The sequence below is a fragment of the Trachurus japonicus genome, chromosome 11, assembly GCF_045865225.1.
Source record: "Trachurus japonicus isolate A0001 chromosome 11, Traja_1.0".
Classification (NCBI taxonomy): domain Eukaryota; kingdom Metazoa; phylum Chordata; class Actinopteri; order Carangiformes; family Carangidae; genus Trachurus; species Trachurus japonicus.
In genome coordinates, this window is record NC_140917.1 from 27,065,995 (window position 1) to 27,083,831 (window position 17,837).

The 17,837-nt window shown below is 40.5% G+C and overlaps 3 protein-coding genes across 4 annotated transcripts in view; 1 reads left to right on the forward strand and 2 right to left on the reverse strand.

The window, feature by feature from the left end:
* The window catches only part of npy (neuropeptide Y), a 2,506-nt gene extending 1,693 nt beyond the window's left edge, over positions 1–813 (reverse strand). Inside the window, exons 1-2 of the mRNA XM_085792096.1 lie at positions 710–813; positions 266–453 (exon numbers count right to left, since the gene is read on the reverse strand). Coding sequence (XP_085648222.1) covers positions 266–453 — 188 coding nt within the window. The 5' untranslated portion in view covers positions 710–813. The remainder of the gene's footprint in view (positions 1–265; positions 454–709) is intronic.
* Positions 1–14,561, reverse strand: part of fam221a (family with sequence similarity 221 member A) — a 26,547-nt gene extending 11,986 nt beyond the window's left edge. The window contains exons 1-6 of one of the 2 annotated variants that reach the window (XM_085792102.1): positions 14,415–14,561; positions 14,020–14,193; positions 13,732–13,922; positions 13,527–13,600; positions 13,305–13,437; positions 12,401–12,487 (exon numbers count right to left, since the gene is read on the reverse strand). In XM_085792102.1, coding sequence (XP_085648228.1) covers positions 12,401–12,487; positions 13,305–13,437; positions 13,527–13,600; positions 13,732–13,922; positions 14,020–14,193; positions 14,415–14,479 — 724 coding nt within the window. In that variant the 5' untranslated portion in view covers positions 14,480–14,561. Of the gene's footprint in view, positions 1–12,330; positions 12,488–13,304; positions 13,438–13,526; positions 13,601–13,731; positions 13,923–14,019; positions 14,194–14,414 lie in introns of those variants that run through there. The other variant, XM_085792101.1, reaches the window with a different exon arrangement.
* ccdc126 (coiled-coil domain containing 126) overlaps positions 1–17,837 on the forward strand; it is a 30,592-nt gene that overhangs the window by 10,539 nt on the left and 2,216 nt on the right. The gene's annotated exons all lie outside the window — the stretch shown is intronic.

Consider the following 17,837-nt stretch of genomic DNA (forward strand, 5'->3'; position numbering starts at 1 on the left):
GAATGGCTTCAAATAGAAGAATATTATGAAGCACTGAACATTTTCTTCATCTGAAATCTAAGTAGAAGTGTTAAACACTGGTATATTGATATTGAGCAGAAATACAATATTGTGACCAGTGGACTACTATTTTACTGATTCAATAGAGCAGGAAAATGATTCCAAAGTATTCTTTCAAATTATATATTAAATGTACCTCCAAGTGCAAACTCATTCTGTTCTTTCCTTTGTTGTTCTGGCAGAGAGCTGTAATTAGTCCGCCTACCTCTGTCTCGTGATGAGGTTGATGTAGTGTCTCAGTGCTGAGTAGTATTTGGCCAGTTCCTCCGCCGGGGCGTCCTCCCCGGGGTTCTCCGGTTTCACCGGGTATCCCTCCGTCAGGGCGCCCAGGCACAGCAGCGCCCATAGCAGGAACCCCACAGTCCCCAGCCAGCTCACCAAGTTAGGCTGCATCTGCACAGACACGGGGAAACTGTCAGTCTCCCATCACCGTGCCTTCAATTCCCACTTTCTTTAAATGAACTATTATTTACTGAGCTAAGCAAATCATTGCCAAGACATCTTCATTTCTTATTGGTCGAAGTAAAAACATAGTGATGGAGCTCCAAAAACCACCAGGACTTACGCACCAGAAGTCAGGTAGAGAGACTTTAAACAAGTTAATACATTCGTGTCAACATGTCTGTAAATCAAATATCAAGATACTTACTATTCCCAGTAAGGTCAAGGGGAGAGTTGCGCGCTGTCCCGAGGCGTCTCTTCTGCTCTTCTGGGCTCTTGGAGTGCGCTGGGTTTTATATCCGTGTGCGCCAGACGCGCTGCAGAAACACGCGTCAGAGCTGCGCCCGTTTAGCGCAAGTCTCAGCCTTTTCTCGTGTGAACGTCACAGCTGATGCTGTCATTAGTGTCCTTTTTACAGTTGTTTATTTATTTATTAAATTAAGACGTAAAATAACATTACAAACTAAAAATAGAGTGAGTTAATAAGGCTTGTTTTCAATGAGATCCAGAGGGACGAGATGGAGTCGTTTTTTTTTTGTTTTTTGTTTTTTTACAGAACATGACCAATCCAGCTGTTACAATTTCATTTTAGGAAAGTGATCAGATGGATAATGCAGTAATTCCATTAGAATAAGTTCACCAATTAGTCACTGTTGCTCATGTGTCATGTATTCCATTTGGAAACAGAAATGACTGTGCTGCTACCGTATTATATTCTACATCTCACATGCAGGTGTGTCTATGGGCAGGCACATCACACACACACCACACACACACACACACACACACACACACACACACACACACACACACACACACACACACACACACACACACACACACACACACACACACACACATCTGCCATATCCTCACAGAAAGTTACAGCATGATGAATACCCTATACAAGCGTACAGTGTGATATTTTGGTGTTGGTGCGAAAGACAGTGATTGATGATTTCACAATCAACTACTGATTCTTCTGTATAATGAGATCAATAATCCCATCTGAAGTCACAAAAGAATGGCAGTAATGCAACACTGTGGGCGAACTTCAAATGAGCCTTCAATAGGCGGCCTCCTTACGAAAAGAAGCTGCTATGACGACGCCTCGGGTGATCTGGGATAAAAAGATCTCAAACAGACTCATGTTCACGACTGCTTTTTTTGACATGCTGTTTGACTGAATCAGTCCACTAATTTCATTTTGCAGTTCAATCCATCGGGTGGAAAGAGAGACTGGGACACTCAGCGCGAACAAAAGCCGTAAAATTTGAATATCGAGACACGTCAGCCAAAGAAGAGCCCAATCTCCAAGATACCCACTTAATAAGAAAACCCAAATAGCACTTCAAATGAATCTGTATCACCAAGTGCTTCATTTACCTCCTATTCATAATCCTTTTGTATACAAGCTCGCAGCCATATAATCTATCAAAATCAGTATTCTTCAGCGGAGCTGCTTTTTAAGTTGTGCAGAGGATGTGTTAAGGGCTTTTTGTATGACACAGGATGCCAAGAGGGAGATGAGGAATGAGATACAAGTGAGAGAATATGAAACACAAAGTCATGACCGAATCACGATGAGCACAGGCAGGAATTAGTGGCTCTAGTCCTCTTCAGGGGATCGTGCACACTCACTGACTCACTTCAATAGGTATAAGACTGTTTTTAAAGCAAACAGCTTGCACCTTCGTGAGTGTCTGCCACGTGAATGGAATAGATGCATAAAGCACCGCGGCACAGCTGAGAGGTCAGTTGTGTTAGTGCGTCAGCTCTAGACACAGGTGACGTCTTCTGATTTGCCCAAATGTTCAGCTTCTAAATTCAGACTGTCAGTCATTGAGGCAGACAGGTCATGTAGGGTTACACTCCCAAGTTGTCCGCCGTGCTGGCAGCTTTGTGAGCCCGCATGTCGCTGCTTTGTGCTAAATGCAAACACTAGCTTGGTGACATGCTAATATTTGCTGATTAGCACCAAACACACATGAGAGTGGTGCCGATATGCTTCAGACCCAATGACATTGCATCAAAAATGTTATTATTACAGTTCAGGAACCATGTGCATGTTCAGAGCAATTGAACCAATACACACTGAGAGGAAAGGTCATAAGGTCACCCAGGGGATTTGAATCCATTTTCTCCATGGACGTTCCATGAATAACTCTACACATTTCCATAATAATCCATCTGTTGGAGTCATTTCAGCATTTATTTTGGTGTTTATTTTATTTATTTATTTATTTTTAAAAAGGAAAAGGAAAAGGTTTTATTGATTTATATTGAAACTTTTGTTTATAAAAGACTTGGATTTTCGTTCACAATAATAGGTTCTCTGTGAAACTTTGTTGGACGCTCTATGTTTTACCCATCAACCACCACAGATCAGCCACCATGATAGTTTCTTTTAATTCGGTTTAGAAAGAGAAGGGTCACTACACCATCAAAATATTCTTGATATATTTTAGCCTGGGTCAAAGTGACCAACAAGTCAGACAGCCATCTTGACTTTTGGCAAAAAAAAAAACCCTGTTCAGAATTTGGCCTAAACTAATCCCTGCCTGTATAGATCCACCATGCCTCGTGTCAACAGTAGGTACACACTGTTGTGGGAGTGATTTGTTAGGGAGTGTTTTTCTGAACTCCTCATTACCACCTGTGTGTCACCTCAATACTGTTGCAGACCGTGTGCATCTCTTCATGTCCCTGTCTTTATCATTTCCCCAGAACTTCAAACCAAATGCTGCACCAAATGGTTCCACTACAGAGTGACATTTATTTCTTCACGGAGCCCTCGTAGCTCCTTGATCTAAACCTGGTGGAACCAAATGTTAACAACACGGTGGATGAATCCCAAACTAAATACGCTTGTCACACAGTGGATTAAGAAACACTCACAGACAAATCCATGTCTTTAAGGAAGCACTTGGCATGGCAGCAGGAGTCAAACTGCCTTTAAACATTCAGACAGAGAGGTGTAATTGATACAATAAAAACGAAATCATCAACATAGAAACATACATCTTCCTTCCAGAGTTGCTTCTGCTGACTGACTGAAAGGTTATATGTTTAGCATTACATTAGTTGAGACATTAGTGAAATTATTGTGAGGGCATTTTACACTGAAAATCATCAGTGGGATGGGTTAACAGATGAGACTGGTGAGTGTTTGCTCTGTTTTTCCTGCCACCAGCGAGCCAATTTTAAGCAATTGGTTATAAATATAGCACCAGATCATAACAGAACTTATCTCAGAGCACATTCTTTTAAAGACAAAAATCAATTTATTTATTTATTAATTATTATTTATTTATTGTCTGTATAGCTGAAGTGCCCATCCATTGGCTATATACTGCTTATCTGCAGGGGGATGTAACTGGTGGGGGCTAGCGCAATATTTGTGTATCAATGCACAGTTGAAACTAATTCAAGGTGTGGTTGCCTAAGCCTAACGAGCCCACCTAGTTTAGTTCATGGCTGATCTTTTTCAAAACCTTTCAAAAATGTACATCATCAGCAGGAGCAACTGGGCCTGGGGCCAAAAGACAGAGAAGATAGGAGATACCAAGACACTCACTAACGTCCTTTAAAGTATTTGTTGAGAGTGAGTTCAAATATGAAAATGAGGAGCATTGAGAAATGAAAAATAAACAGATTCACCTTAGGACCCTGCAGTGTTAGAAGATGTTTTCCTAAAGCCATCTTCTCTGCTTGTTTGACACAGAGAGGATTAGTCCAAGCTTAGGCTGGTATCAGTCTCAGGCAGTATTCTATCCATTAAATATGTATTATATGTTCTATAATTAAAACGGCTCAACCAGGTCAGGTTTTGGTGGAAACCTGCTGGATTTCTGTGCAGCACAAATAGAAGAAGAGGGCGGCGCTCTTCCAGCTCAAAGGGAGACAAATGATAATGGGATGTTGTGAACAGGGATGAGGGGAAAGATGGTCACTAATTCTAATCAGGCCTAATAATATTAATGTTATTAGAAAGATAGATGCCAATCATCTTCAATACAGACCTGATTGTTCATAATTATATCTATCAATATGCCTACAAGTAGTGTGACAGTGACAGACTGTATGGCTAAATGTAGCACCTTTCGGTAAAGCAGTACAGTCAGTACATTACAGTACAGATACATTTCTTGCAGCTTGGTTGGTCGTTCCCAGAAATCAGTTCAGCAGAGAACAGGTCTTTTTTGAGAACAAGCTGTTTAAATGCAAATTTAGTTTTCTCCTCCTCTCATCAGCCTTCCTCCTGCTTTAGACAATAAGTTCTCCCCCAAGATTTGTTGAGATGGAAAGGTCTGTAATTTTCTGCTGCTGTGAATCACACTTGTCAAATTTACAGTGCGTACAACTGTAAAAGGAAACACTGACAAGCAGCAGTGCCTGTATCTGCTCTCTCAGGCAGTTATAGCTGCATGCAAACGGACCGGGGAGACAAATAAAACAGGCTAAACTCGTGCAGCTTAGGTTCTTTCTTGGCTATTACACTGTTTTTACACACAACTCTGACATCTAAATTGCCGCTTTTGACTTCTCTATTGTGCTCTGGCGACAATCTGTTACTCCTGGTAAGCAAGGGCTACTATTAGATAGGGCAGGGGCAGCCCCCCCTCCCCCCTGGCTTCCCTCTGTGGGCTGCGGCTTCAAATTGATAACAGAGGTTTTGATGTTAGGTCCATGTTGGAGGTTTATGGGATATTTTTGTGTTATTTTGTGTGTTGCATTGATGTTCAACAAAACAGAAAACAAATCTACAATTTCAATGCAGTTTCGGAGCGATACGCATAAATCCCTTAACAATAATTAGGTTGTTTTCACAAAGCTGGTTCACCACCAAAGATGTTTCTGCGATCCACTCTTCTGGGCTGTTAGCTATCAACACTTCAAAGCTGCATCTCCCCAAATTTGGCTTCTTTGTTTTGGCTTTGACATTAATTGACAGCCTTTGCAAACAATTACTGAACCATATAACATCTCAGAGAACACACGCTTTTCTCCACGTTCAGTTCAGAGTATAGCACAATACTGACAGCTGCTCAATGAGGGAATAACAAGAAATGAATGTCCTTTGTCGTTTTCTCATTTGTTCTTCTATGGCTTTAATTAAGCCCCCACAGCTGTAAGAGTCACCCCATCTAGACTCTAGTGTTTTAATTGACCTGTCTTTACCTCCTCACTCAATGTTCCTTGCTGTCGTCTGCAATCTGTGTGAGAGTGAGTCTGCCTCTGTTTGTGTATATAAATGTGTCCCTGCCACATCTGCTCCCGCAGGGTGAAAGCAGCACAGACACCACGTCAACACAAACCTCATATAAGGTCTTTTGATTGACAGACACACACAGGGTCAGGCCGCCAAGCTGTGACAGGTTGGCTCGGCTCAGGTGTGCAGGTCAGAGTCCTGAGCGTGAACATTAGGAACCCTGATGAAAGTTGTATACCCACGTCAAAGGGCAGCAAACTTTGATTTAATATCTGTTGTGACCTACGGCAGACCACAGTCTGGATGTGTCAGTGTTATGGCAAGTTCTCAGCGTGTTTGTTGCACCTAAAGATACTAAATATTATTGCATATAAATGCAAATATACGTATGTATGATGTTTATTTCTACATGTCTCCTGGAATAGGAATTGTTCAGTCTTACTGAATGGATATAATCATTTGAAACCATTTTAAACTGATTTCCTCTTCCAATAAAGAATAACTGCTTACGAATATGGCTATAAACTACAAAATCTGTGTTAAATTGCTGACCATTTTTAGAGTTTTTATGTTATGTCGAGTCATTTCTGAATTTAAAACAAAGACCCAATGTAGGTTAAGACAAAAATAAATAAATTAATAGAAATAACCTTAAACACCTGTTGAAAGCCTGGGCTTTGTGTTTATGCTAATGTGGGAAATTAACACATTTAACACAAGACATTATGCACAAATAAAGATAAACATCACAATGCCTCACCAGCACTGATGCAGTCAAGTTAAATATATTACCGGCACATGGAGACCATGCTACTGCATGTGCGGGTTTCACAGACGAGGAGCCTGATAATGGAGAGGAAATGTATGATTTAAGCAATCCATCCACCTAATGCATTAGAAAACCGGTTAAAAGCATGAATTCTCAAGTGTGTGCTGCATTCACGATGTTGTTGTTTTTTTTTTGATGGTGGTCAGTCAACCATTATGTCTGTCCAAATACTTATTCTGCAATTTTTTTTTTTTTAAGTATATTTTTTGGCCTTTTTGCCTTTATTGGATAGCACACAGTGAGATAGACAGGAAAGGGGGAGGCAGAGAGAGGGAGAATGACATGCAGGAAAGGTCTGCCCGACGCGGGATTCGAACCGGGGACGCCTGCGTTGAGGACTGTAGCCTCGACATGGAGCGGCCGCTTTAACCACTGCGCCACGTACCGCCCCACTTTTTCTGCAAATTTAAGTAATTTTCAGATGTTATCATTCAGTTAGCAGGTGGAGGGTACACATAAAATGACTTTGAGCACATTCAGTCATGCACAGGGACACATTAGCAGATCTCTGAAACATGTGCAGACACATGTTGAGATGGTGAAAAGTTGTTATTAGAAATCACAATGGCGTTTATGTAAGACGTAGCCTGAGTCATGATTCTGACCAACAGACAAACAGATACTGATGCAGCACAAACTGCTGACGTTGGAAGACCAGGTCAACAATTAGGCTTGATACTAAATGATTATTTATTTTAATTCAGATTAAGGCAACTCATTTTTCATCAAAACACAAATGTAGTAAAGGAGTTGGAGTAGTCTTTGATTGCATACTTGTTGTTGCTCTTTTACTAACACATACACAAGAAAATCAATACCCTCACATATCTGACAGCTGATTTTAAACCTAAAGCCAGCAGCTGTTTAGCTTAGCTAACAATTTTACCTGTGTGAAAACTGGAACCAGGTGGGAGGAATTTGATTGGAGGATGATCTGAATGCAAACATCAGATCATGCTAACATACAGCTAATGTCTACAGAGTTGTCACACTGGCCGTTGAGGGTCAACAGTAAATAGTCATCCAACAGTCAAATGTAGCCTACATCGTGCTGTTTGATGTGAGTTTTTCTTCCCTCTGCACAGAACTAAGCTAACCTGCAACTAACAATAGCCATACACTGGACACAGCTCCTCTTACTCTTGGCAAGATCATTATGTAAAACTATAAACAATTTATTTCTTATTAAGAGTGTGTTCAAAAGGATATATGATTCTGGGTTTAGGCCAGGACAGTCACCATCTTCTTTCGATCCCCCAAAAATGAGACTACACGAATATAAATATAAGCTCTTCCTTAGACAACTCTTGTTAGCTGTTTTTACTTCTCGGGCTCCTCATACATCAAGTCCTTTATGACTCAGTACCTTCATTTACAATGTGTTCTTCTAAACCCTTTGTGTGCCATTGGTAAGTGGCACTGCTGTCTCCGCTCTGTTGTTACAAGAATTAACACTAACTTCCATAACTTCCTTTATGCAGCATGCTAAGTAGGCCTATGTTAGACACATGCCATTAATATGTGTATGGGTTTTGTGTGTGTGCCCGCAGGTGCTGAACCACATTTTTGTTAGTCAAACACATTACTATTGATTTAACCCAGCCATACAACATCCCTTTCTGTTCATTATCACAGTACTTTGTGAAAAAGCCAAATCCATCTCTCACCACTCCCCAAGTCTGCACTCACAGGAGGTTATCCAATCTGAGTTGCTGCATTGTCAGTTTCCCACTGTGTCTTCCACAAAAGAGAGGCAACACACAGTCGCACACGCACACACACACATACACACAAATGCTTGCCGTGTTCTGAATCTTATGTTGGACTGTGCTGCACTTTTGGGCAACTGTGATTCTTTTTTGTTCGTCTTCAAACCTGAACAAGCCGTGTGCTCTGTCCTGAGCAGAAAACAGTCTGAAGATTCTGATTCTACAGATTATTAGAGGAAAAAGGAGACTGATGTGAGGCTGAGAAGATTAATGAGTTGATGCTTGAAAATTGCTTAGAGGGCTATTATATAATTACAGTTGTTTTGTTTTTTTCACAATTGCTGCTATGACCCGTTTTTCAATACTTAAAACACTTTTTCAAAACTCTTCACACAAACACACAATTCCCAAAACAGTTAATTTCATGCTCAAAATCACACAGTGTAACTAAACACAGACACACATTTCCAACACAACTCACCAAATCTACCAAAACACTGACACATGTTGTCTTCCAACAGAAACATGTACTGTAGTCTGTCACAGCACAGTGTCATAAAAAACACTAACAACTGTCATACGTAAATAACACAAACTGAATCACTTTGAATATGTCACATGCTCTACTGTTTTACAATAGACAGATTATTGTATTGATCATAAATTGATGTTCGTGTTGTAGTTTATTTTGAACCCCTCTTCATTTTTCATTTGTTGGGCATGAATTTTGTTCCTTTTTTTGTAACACTCAGTGAAAAAGTGAACGACCTATCTCAGAGCAGCTTTGCAGAAGAGTTTATGAAAGAGGTAGACAATAAATGACAGGATTTGCTGTATCACAGTATTTGCAAATGAAAATTACTTAGAGTAAAGAGAAAGAAAATCAGCATTTACATTAGCTGTCATTCACTATTCACTAAAAAGAAAAAAAAGAATCAGCTGTGATTATGTATTTTCATGAGCTCAATCAACTGTTTTTCAAAAGTAATGAAACAAAATACAGGTCATAAATATGTTTCAGTCTACAATGTGAACTGCTGTTCACTTTAGCCTTTAGATTTGGCTTTGAACAGGTTTTCTGTTTTGACAAAGTGTTTACGTAAAGCAATTGAAAATGTAGCAGTTACCATCTTGGTCTTTGTAAGCTTGTGTGTAAAAGAAGTGAAAACAAATTTTAAATGTATAAAATGTATGTATTTTGTGTCAAACAAACAAGAAATGTGTTAAATAGCCCACACAGGCTGATGTTGTGCTAACTGTGTGAATAGTTTTGAAAAAAGTCTTAAAAGTATTGAAAAATGGGTCATAGCGATCGTAAAAATTGTAAAAGCTAGCTTTACCACAGAGAGCTGTCGGGGCTCTAGACCGTGAATCTTCAAATGTTCAGCGTGGAATTGTGATAGGTGAACAATAATACAACAAAATAAATTTAAGAAATAAATTATATTTTCACATCAGGAAAATAATATTGCATAACTGTGGAATGAGTCACAGTCTATTTCTCTGTCACATATGTTTATTTACGTAATCTGCATTCCCTCCAAATGTCAATGTTGTACATGTTAGATTAAATAATAATACTCCCTGAAACATTTTGTTAAAGCTATAATATTATCAGAAATTAGATCGCTTTTGTTCTCACTTATGCAGAAGGTTTTGTGCGAAACTGTACAGTAAACATGTTTATTTCTGCTCTAAAGTTGGATATTTTAACATGGGAGTCTAGAGGGGATTGACTCGCTTTCGGAGCCAGACGTGCAGTTTTTGGTTCTTCCATCTTGGCTTCATTTTTCAGCCTTGGAGGTTGATGCTTGATCTCAGAGAGTTTTGGAAGCTTTTTCACTGAGGCAGCTGCCTGTTCCGAAAACCTTTGCCAGTGAGAGCATGTGAGAGTGAGCTAAAACATTAAAGCTGCAGGACGGAAAACCAAAACAGTAAGCTAAAGGGTGCTAAAACACACTTAAGAGCAATGACTACCACTACACAGATCAATGTGTATCTTTAATATTGACTCCATTGAAGAAAAAATGATATGTGAAGAGAATGAAAAAGAATAGAAGCAAAGATTTAGATGATTATATAACTGAGATTATTATTATGAACTCATAATACTTTCCCATTCCAATGGGCTCAAACCGACAGTAAATATAGCCTACAGGTAGGGAGTTAACGGATGTCCTCATTTGTCTGTATTGCATTTTGATTCTATTTCAAGCCATATTTTTCCTCTCAGTAGCATCTGCTTGGGAATATGTCTCAACAGTCTGTTGTGTTCCTTCGTGCCTCTGAGTTTTTGTTACCTCTTTCTCCGCCTGTGGGGAAATTAGGGGAGTGTGTTCTTCGTCTGCAGTTGAGTCAGTGTGTGCTTACCAGAACTGTCACTGGAGTAATTAAGTGTTTCCGTACGCAGTAATTGCCAATTTATTCTTCTATCCTTGCCTCCTGATTTGTGATGTCGAGGCTGTCAGTCAAGTTGGGCGTGGTTTCCATGGGGATTAGGTAAGGGTAGTAGTCATCCCCCTCAACCAATGGCCGAAGTAAATTACCTGTAGCCTCCTAAACAGGGTTGCTATGGAGAGGCAATTACCCTAAATTGTAATTATGGAAGACTAATGTGTCAGGCCTTTACCCTTTTTAAATTAATTGGGTTTTTTTGCTATTTCTCTCCCCATCACACTCCAACAACTGCCTCTACCACTCTGTGGGAAAAAATGCCCACGAGCAAGCGGTGGAAACAGGTCAAGTGATTTTTTAAAAGGTGCTTGATTCAGTCAACAAAGCTCTTCTGAGTAGAGAAGGAGAAACATGATTCAAAGTGCAGTTCAAAGTGTGTCTGTGACCATTAATGTGTGCATGCTTTATGCTTTGGCAACCTGATGCCATGGTCATCGTAGCTACACTGAATCTGAAGTGTCAGTTTACAGATTGGACTCAGGTGCATCTGTGCTGTGCTTCAGGTGTAGCCCTACTTTCTTTCCTTCAAGACCACCTGTTCAGTTCTCTCTCTCTCTCTCACACCCACACACACACACACACACACACACACACAAACCAAGTGCCCTCAGGTAATAATTACATTACAACACAGGTGACTTGACCAATGTCGATGCTGATCTAGTATGACTTCCCATCCACACAGTGGGAACATTTGAGTGGGAGTGAATCCTGATTTAGATCCCTGTTAATTTTATTTCCCGGTTAAAGACGCAGGAAAGTGGGCTGCCAATGTCGACAACATGACCCGCTTCAATCTCCATTCACTACGTGGATTAAATCAGCTCTCATCACCGCTGATCTGCCGTGAGGAATGGGATTAATCAATCGACGACAGTACATCTATCTTCAAATTAAAAACTGCGCTCATCGCTGAGCACGTAGCTCCACGGTTCTGCTGTTATTTTGGAGACATGTTGAGTGGGTGGCTTTCTCTCCATAAGGGAACATCAATCACACAAACGTCAGATGTGTAAAGTGACCAATTTATGGAACGTATAGAGAGGTAAATAAGAGGTAAATGTAAGGGAACTGGTGAGCATGGCTTAATTGGAGTAGCGTATCAGCTGGGACATATTTATTTATATAGACATAGGACACTTAAAACTTAAAGAAGCTCCCTTCAACGATGTTTAAATTATACTAATCTAAATATCGCAATTTTACCCTTACAGACTTTTTTTTACTGCTCACAAGCAACATCCAATATTACACAGATAAAATCTTCTGATGATGGATGTGTTTAATCTTTAATATGTATTCAGATTGGTTCAAGCTCTATCAAAATGGTTTTGATTTGTTCCAGTCTCAGTTCTTAAAAGTGAACAAGAAAAACTATGTCATATACTGAAATCTGGATCATAGAGACGCTGCTGATGACTCCCCCTCACTTAAACCTCTGATTGGATCAATACATTGTCATTCAACTGTTGAGTTGTGTTGGTGGAGTTTAATCACTGCTGTTGTTGACTGCTGTTTATGTTACAGGGTTATGGCAAGGCACTTCTTTGCAAACAATCAAATTGAAATCATAAATATGGTAGATTTTAATTGTCCAAAATATAATATCAGAGTTTGACATACTGTATTGTCACTAAGGGATAAAATTTCATTCTAACATTTGTTGGTCTCTTTTTTTCTTTTCTTTTTTCTTACTGAGAACACGGTTGGATGCCTCAGTAGACGTTTGGTTAATTCCTGATGCTGCTCTGCTCTGATGACTGCTCCCCTCTCTGTCTTGATCTGAAAAAGGTACAGCAGAATTTTGGGAAATGAGATATTTTGGTTCCCAACAGAGAATATTGTGTATCTCTCAGGTGTGGAGCTTATTTAATATCCACAGTATGTTATGTCCACTACTTATACCAGGACCTGCATCACATTTACATGTGACTTTTAACTCACTACTTGTGTGTGTGGAATGCAAATGCCAAATTGTGGAGTAATCAATTACCAGCATATTAAATCATGCATAATTAACTACACATAAATGGACAAAAATGTGTAAATGATGTTGCACATTCAATCATTAATCAAATTTACATGGTTTTCAGAAAAGACCAAGCCATTATTTGTCTGAAATAACTGCAAACTTAATGTTGTATGTTTTCTTTTTCTTTTTCTTTTCTTTTTCTAACAAAATGTGTTATACAAGAACATAATCAGTTTCTCAGAAACGTGACAAACATGGGTTTTGTATGTATCCATACAAATGCATTCAGAAAGAGGGGGAGAAAAGAAAAGCATCTACACTTCTGACCTGAACAAAAACCTGCTCTGCAGACTTATTCAACACTGAGGCTGCACTGCTCTTTGCTGCCCTCACATGCCTCTGAAGGGAACTTTCTTTACCTTTTGTTCAGAGCACACGCCTCTACTAAAAGTCTAATACTGGCATACATCTCAGCAGAGAACTACACTGACTGATATTTGTTCTGCCTTGGAGCTGATGTTTTTTGTTAATGTTGCAGACTCACTTACAATATTGCTCAGACATACCTATTTGTTTTGATAGATTGTCAGATAGATAGATACCGGTATGTCAGCACATATCCAGTACCTGAACCACAGGCCTCCAGTGCGAGGTAGCCATCCATCAAGGAGCTGAACCCTGTCAGTCCCCCCATGGCAGCATACGGGACGTCCCTTCCTACTGGCTGACCCCGTGCCTCCCTCTCAGATTTTGTCTCAACCTGCAAAAAGATAATTTGATTCAAACTGAAATCATGTGAAGTGTGCAAATTCATGTGAAAAAATGTGTTTGATTTTTCACTCAACTCACCAGGGTCTTGTGGGCAGAGCACGGCCGGCCACATCCACAGATGAAGGGGCTGTGGAACCCAGAACAGGAATTGCCTGAAAGAGAAGTTATTAGGAAACAGGTATGTCAAAATGATCTGGATCATTGATTGCATTTATATTATGATTCCTCCTGGATAAGAGTTCCTGTGAACTACTGCTGTTAAACGTAATGATTTCAGACTCACATTTCTTGCACAAGTGGCCAGCAGCTTCACTGTGATCCTGAGGTAAGTGTTTACACCGGCAGCGGACATGGTTTGGTCCGATCTGGGGAACATACTGATAGGCAGGACAGAGACATCCCCTGACCTGGCATGGTAGGGCCAGGGGCCGCTCAGAGGGAACCACTTCAAAGTCTGTTTTATGTTGCTTGTACCTGGACAAGATTATGTCACCCACACATGAGTTTGTGCACTTCTACATGTGGAAGACGGATTGTCTGATTTAATGTGTAATGGCGTCATGGACTATACCTGTGTGCACAGAAGCACTGTGTCTCAGGACCAATGAGTTTGCAGTCGATACCTCCTGGCATCCCAAAGCTCACATACAGCCTGTTCTTCATACGCAGAGGGATCATCTTCCTCTTGTATTCTTCATATTGCTGTGGGGTGAACAGCCTGCCTCCATCATCATCACCCACAATCCTAGAAAAATACAAACCACTGTAAAGTACTACAGTTTTAAATATATATTTACCTACACAATAAACTCAGCACCCTGTAGCAAAAATATTGTTATGTTTTGTAGTTCCAGCAAGCTGGCACAGTGACATCAGCCATAATTCCCAAGTGTAAACTCCTCTAGAGAGTAGGCTATAGCTAAAAACCAAGCACATGAAAGCATCAAGTCTTTGGATGGGACAAACCTTCTGTACTCCCAGTACTCATCGACTGCTTTTAGAGCCGATCCATCCAGATCTATCGTCTCCATTGCCAGAAATCCAAAACTTATGTGAGCAAACTGTTTACCTCCAGCTTCCAGGTTGCTATGGAAATCAATGGTAGAAACGTAGACGACGTAGACGACGTCCCTCTAACGGTCGCAAAGTGAACAGCACAATTAATAAAATGAATTAATGAATTAATGAAAACAAACAAACAAGCAAACACACACACACACACACACACCTAGGAGGAGAGGAAAAACATCGAACATTTCCCCACAAATTGCATTTCCAAATAAATAAATAAAAATAAATAAAATAAAATGAAATGGGGAAAAAAACAGTAGGAAAACTAGAAAGATGTAGGCCTAAAATACAAATAGGCTATCACATGTACTCAGAAAGATGTAAAATAACAAAATATCACATGTAGGCTACTCAAAAAAGAACAATGTCTTAAATGAGTTTAAATTGAACATAGAAAAAACCTACATGCCCACATCTGGACGTCATCTGGAGTAAGAGTCTGCACCTTCAGGGGACCAAAATTAGACAGAAAGACATGTCGTTTGGACGTCTCTGTGCACAGTAGGTAAATTAGCCTATTAATCACAAACAATATTCGTATTTATTAATCATGTTGATAGCAATATTATTAGGCATATTTGTCCACCTACTATTACCTACTAGGCTACTACAATCATGAATCATGTCAATTTCCTGCACCTGTCTTAAGCCTGACGTTCAAATGTTTAACTGCATATTGACGTCCAAGTGGGGTCATGATTAGACGTCCAAATAGTTTGCACGTCGTTTAGGCGTCCAGAATTGGTCTTGGACCGACGATATAGACATGATCTGCACGTCTTGGTGGATAGTAGGCTAACGCAAATCAGTGATATGTTCTGTCTTTATAGCTTTATTTTTTGTCAGTATCTCGGCGGCTTTATTGCATTGAATGTGCCAATGTATGTCTATGGTGCCAATTGTATGAATAGAATACATTTCCCATGATTCCGTGGTAATGACGCACGCAGTGGACGTTCGGGGGAACCATGACAGTCCGCACAGTTGCATGCTTGGAATTCAAGCTGCTGACTTTCGTACGCAAGGACCCCATCGTAGCCGAGACCATATGAAGACGCAGAAGTGACTCCCAGAGTGAGTGAGCAGATCCCACGGCAGCTGAAGTTTTGTTGTACCGGAGACAGCGGGTTTGTTTCCCTCAGCAGCAGCAGTAGTAGCAGTAGTAGCAGCAGCAGCAGCAGCAGTCCGGGTGTTGTCAGACAACAAGCATCATTGAGTGTCAGCCAGCGGTAGCAGCTGGAGCTCACAGCCGCCTCGTCGCTGCTGCTCTGGAGCCTGGTCATGCCTGCTTCAGCCGCAAGATAGCTCCGAAGCCAACACGTGGAGGTAAATTCTCTCTTTTAATGTTAATAGCTACATTCGCCGTTGTATTATTACTATTTTAAAACCTTTTTGTTGTTTTTGTTTTTTTTAACTGCCAAGTTTGAGTCTGGCCGAGCTAACGCATCGAGCTAACATGAAATGTCAGTTGAGTTGGAAACAGCTTCGGCTGCTAATTAATATTTAAAACAAACATTAAGTGAAAAGTATTGTATTCAAGTGTCTGACATTAGTGCGTTTTGCATTTCTCGTCCCTGGCTATCAGAGTGTGGTTTGGTGTCCTACTTTTCCTACCTGACGCATCGAAATAAACACAACAAGTTCAGCAAGTCAGCATGTTAGCTAACTGGTCAATCTGTGCCAATCTGTGCCTAGTTACTGACGCTGTGTTTACGCTGCTGCCTGTAGCCTCAAAGTGACACTTGAGCACAGCATCCAAACCTTCATATATGTCACCACCTTCGCTATAACTGTATTAACATTTCAATTTTCAGTCTAAGCTCTGCAGATCCCTGCCAGCTACGGCTGAGTCACACGTGACACGTTGTGGTCAATATTCAACTTGTAGTTTAGGTATGCAGGCTGGTAATGTGTGCCTTATCACTGTCAATCATCCCACTTAGGAACACTATATTTAAACAAGTGGAACATTCATTGCACTGAGGCTGTGGTCTTAATGGTGTGGCTTTCCACAGAACAATGACAGGCTCTGGTGAATAAGCCGGCATGAGAGTGAAGAGAAGTCAGTGTCAAAATACCAGAATTCCTCTGGTGTCAACCCTAAGGTGAATACGACCCATTTGTTGACACATGGATGGCTCAAAAAATCATTCTGAAGGCTTATCAGTTTCTGCTCTGTGGTTGACATAGCTTACCCTTATCCGTTGACAATCCAGCTACCACAGAGAGTTTGAACTCGAGCCTGAAGTATTATCTGTCCTTGATTGTGTATAGGGTTGCTGTGTATCATGCATTATCTGCAGAGCTGTGTCGACCAGATAACCCAGCACTGTGAAAATAACTGTTTTCTTAGAAATTTTGCAGCACTTTGGTGAACAGTTAAAATTAGCTCAGTTAGTGTGACGCCTGTATTTTTATGAGGAGAGAGAAGCACTGTACACCTAATGCAATAACATCAATCAGTCAATGGCACTAGACCGTGTAGTAGGTAGTAGAGCTTTGCAAAGCTATTAAGTGCATTTGCATGTTTTTCAGACTGCATTTTGCTTCCTGACTAGTTTCTTTCATCTCAGTTTCACCTACCTAGTTCATGTGTGCTGCTGATGCACAGTAGCGCCCAATCATAGGAAGGACCTGTATGCGTATGTGTGTGAGACAATGTGATGCTTCACTAAACAGATTCTGTTACTTTTCTTTTCATAATTTATTCCCTCTGCCATTGTCCCTGCGGAGGCCTCAGCAGTGACACTACCACACCCAAGAGGGAGCACAGAGAATGAACTTGGTGACAAAGTTGTGAAAACTGAGAAATGACTGTCTAATTTCCCCCTGCATGTGCACAGTGCACTCCCGGGCTATTTGTCAGTCCAATAACCATTGTGGAGATGGGATTAGAGACTGAATGCCCTCTATGCCTCTGTCTGTTGCTGCTTCTTTTATCTGGAGCTGCAAAGTGGGACCCATGAAATCTAAACTGGTAATCAGGTTTCTGGGCTAAGAGGGCTGAAAAAGATTTGTTGATGAGTGGGCTATTGTGCACCCTGACCCAAAGCAGAAAAGAAATCTGTCTTTTTATAATAGCTAAATAGTCTAGAAAGCCACTTTGATGTAGCCACCAGCCTCTTCGCCAATAATGATGAGGTGGATCTTGTTCTTCATCCAGCACATGCGGTTATGTTTGTGTGTGTTGGAAAATCTTGCATTTATTCACTCAGAAATCCTCACAGTTCTGCTCATTAAAAACCACAATTCCCAGTGGGGCTCTGAGGATAGTATGAGTTAACCTAGATGGGCTACATAAAAGATGATGGTTTTTGC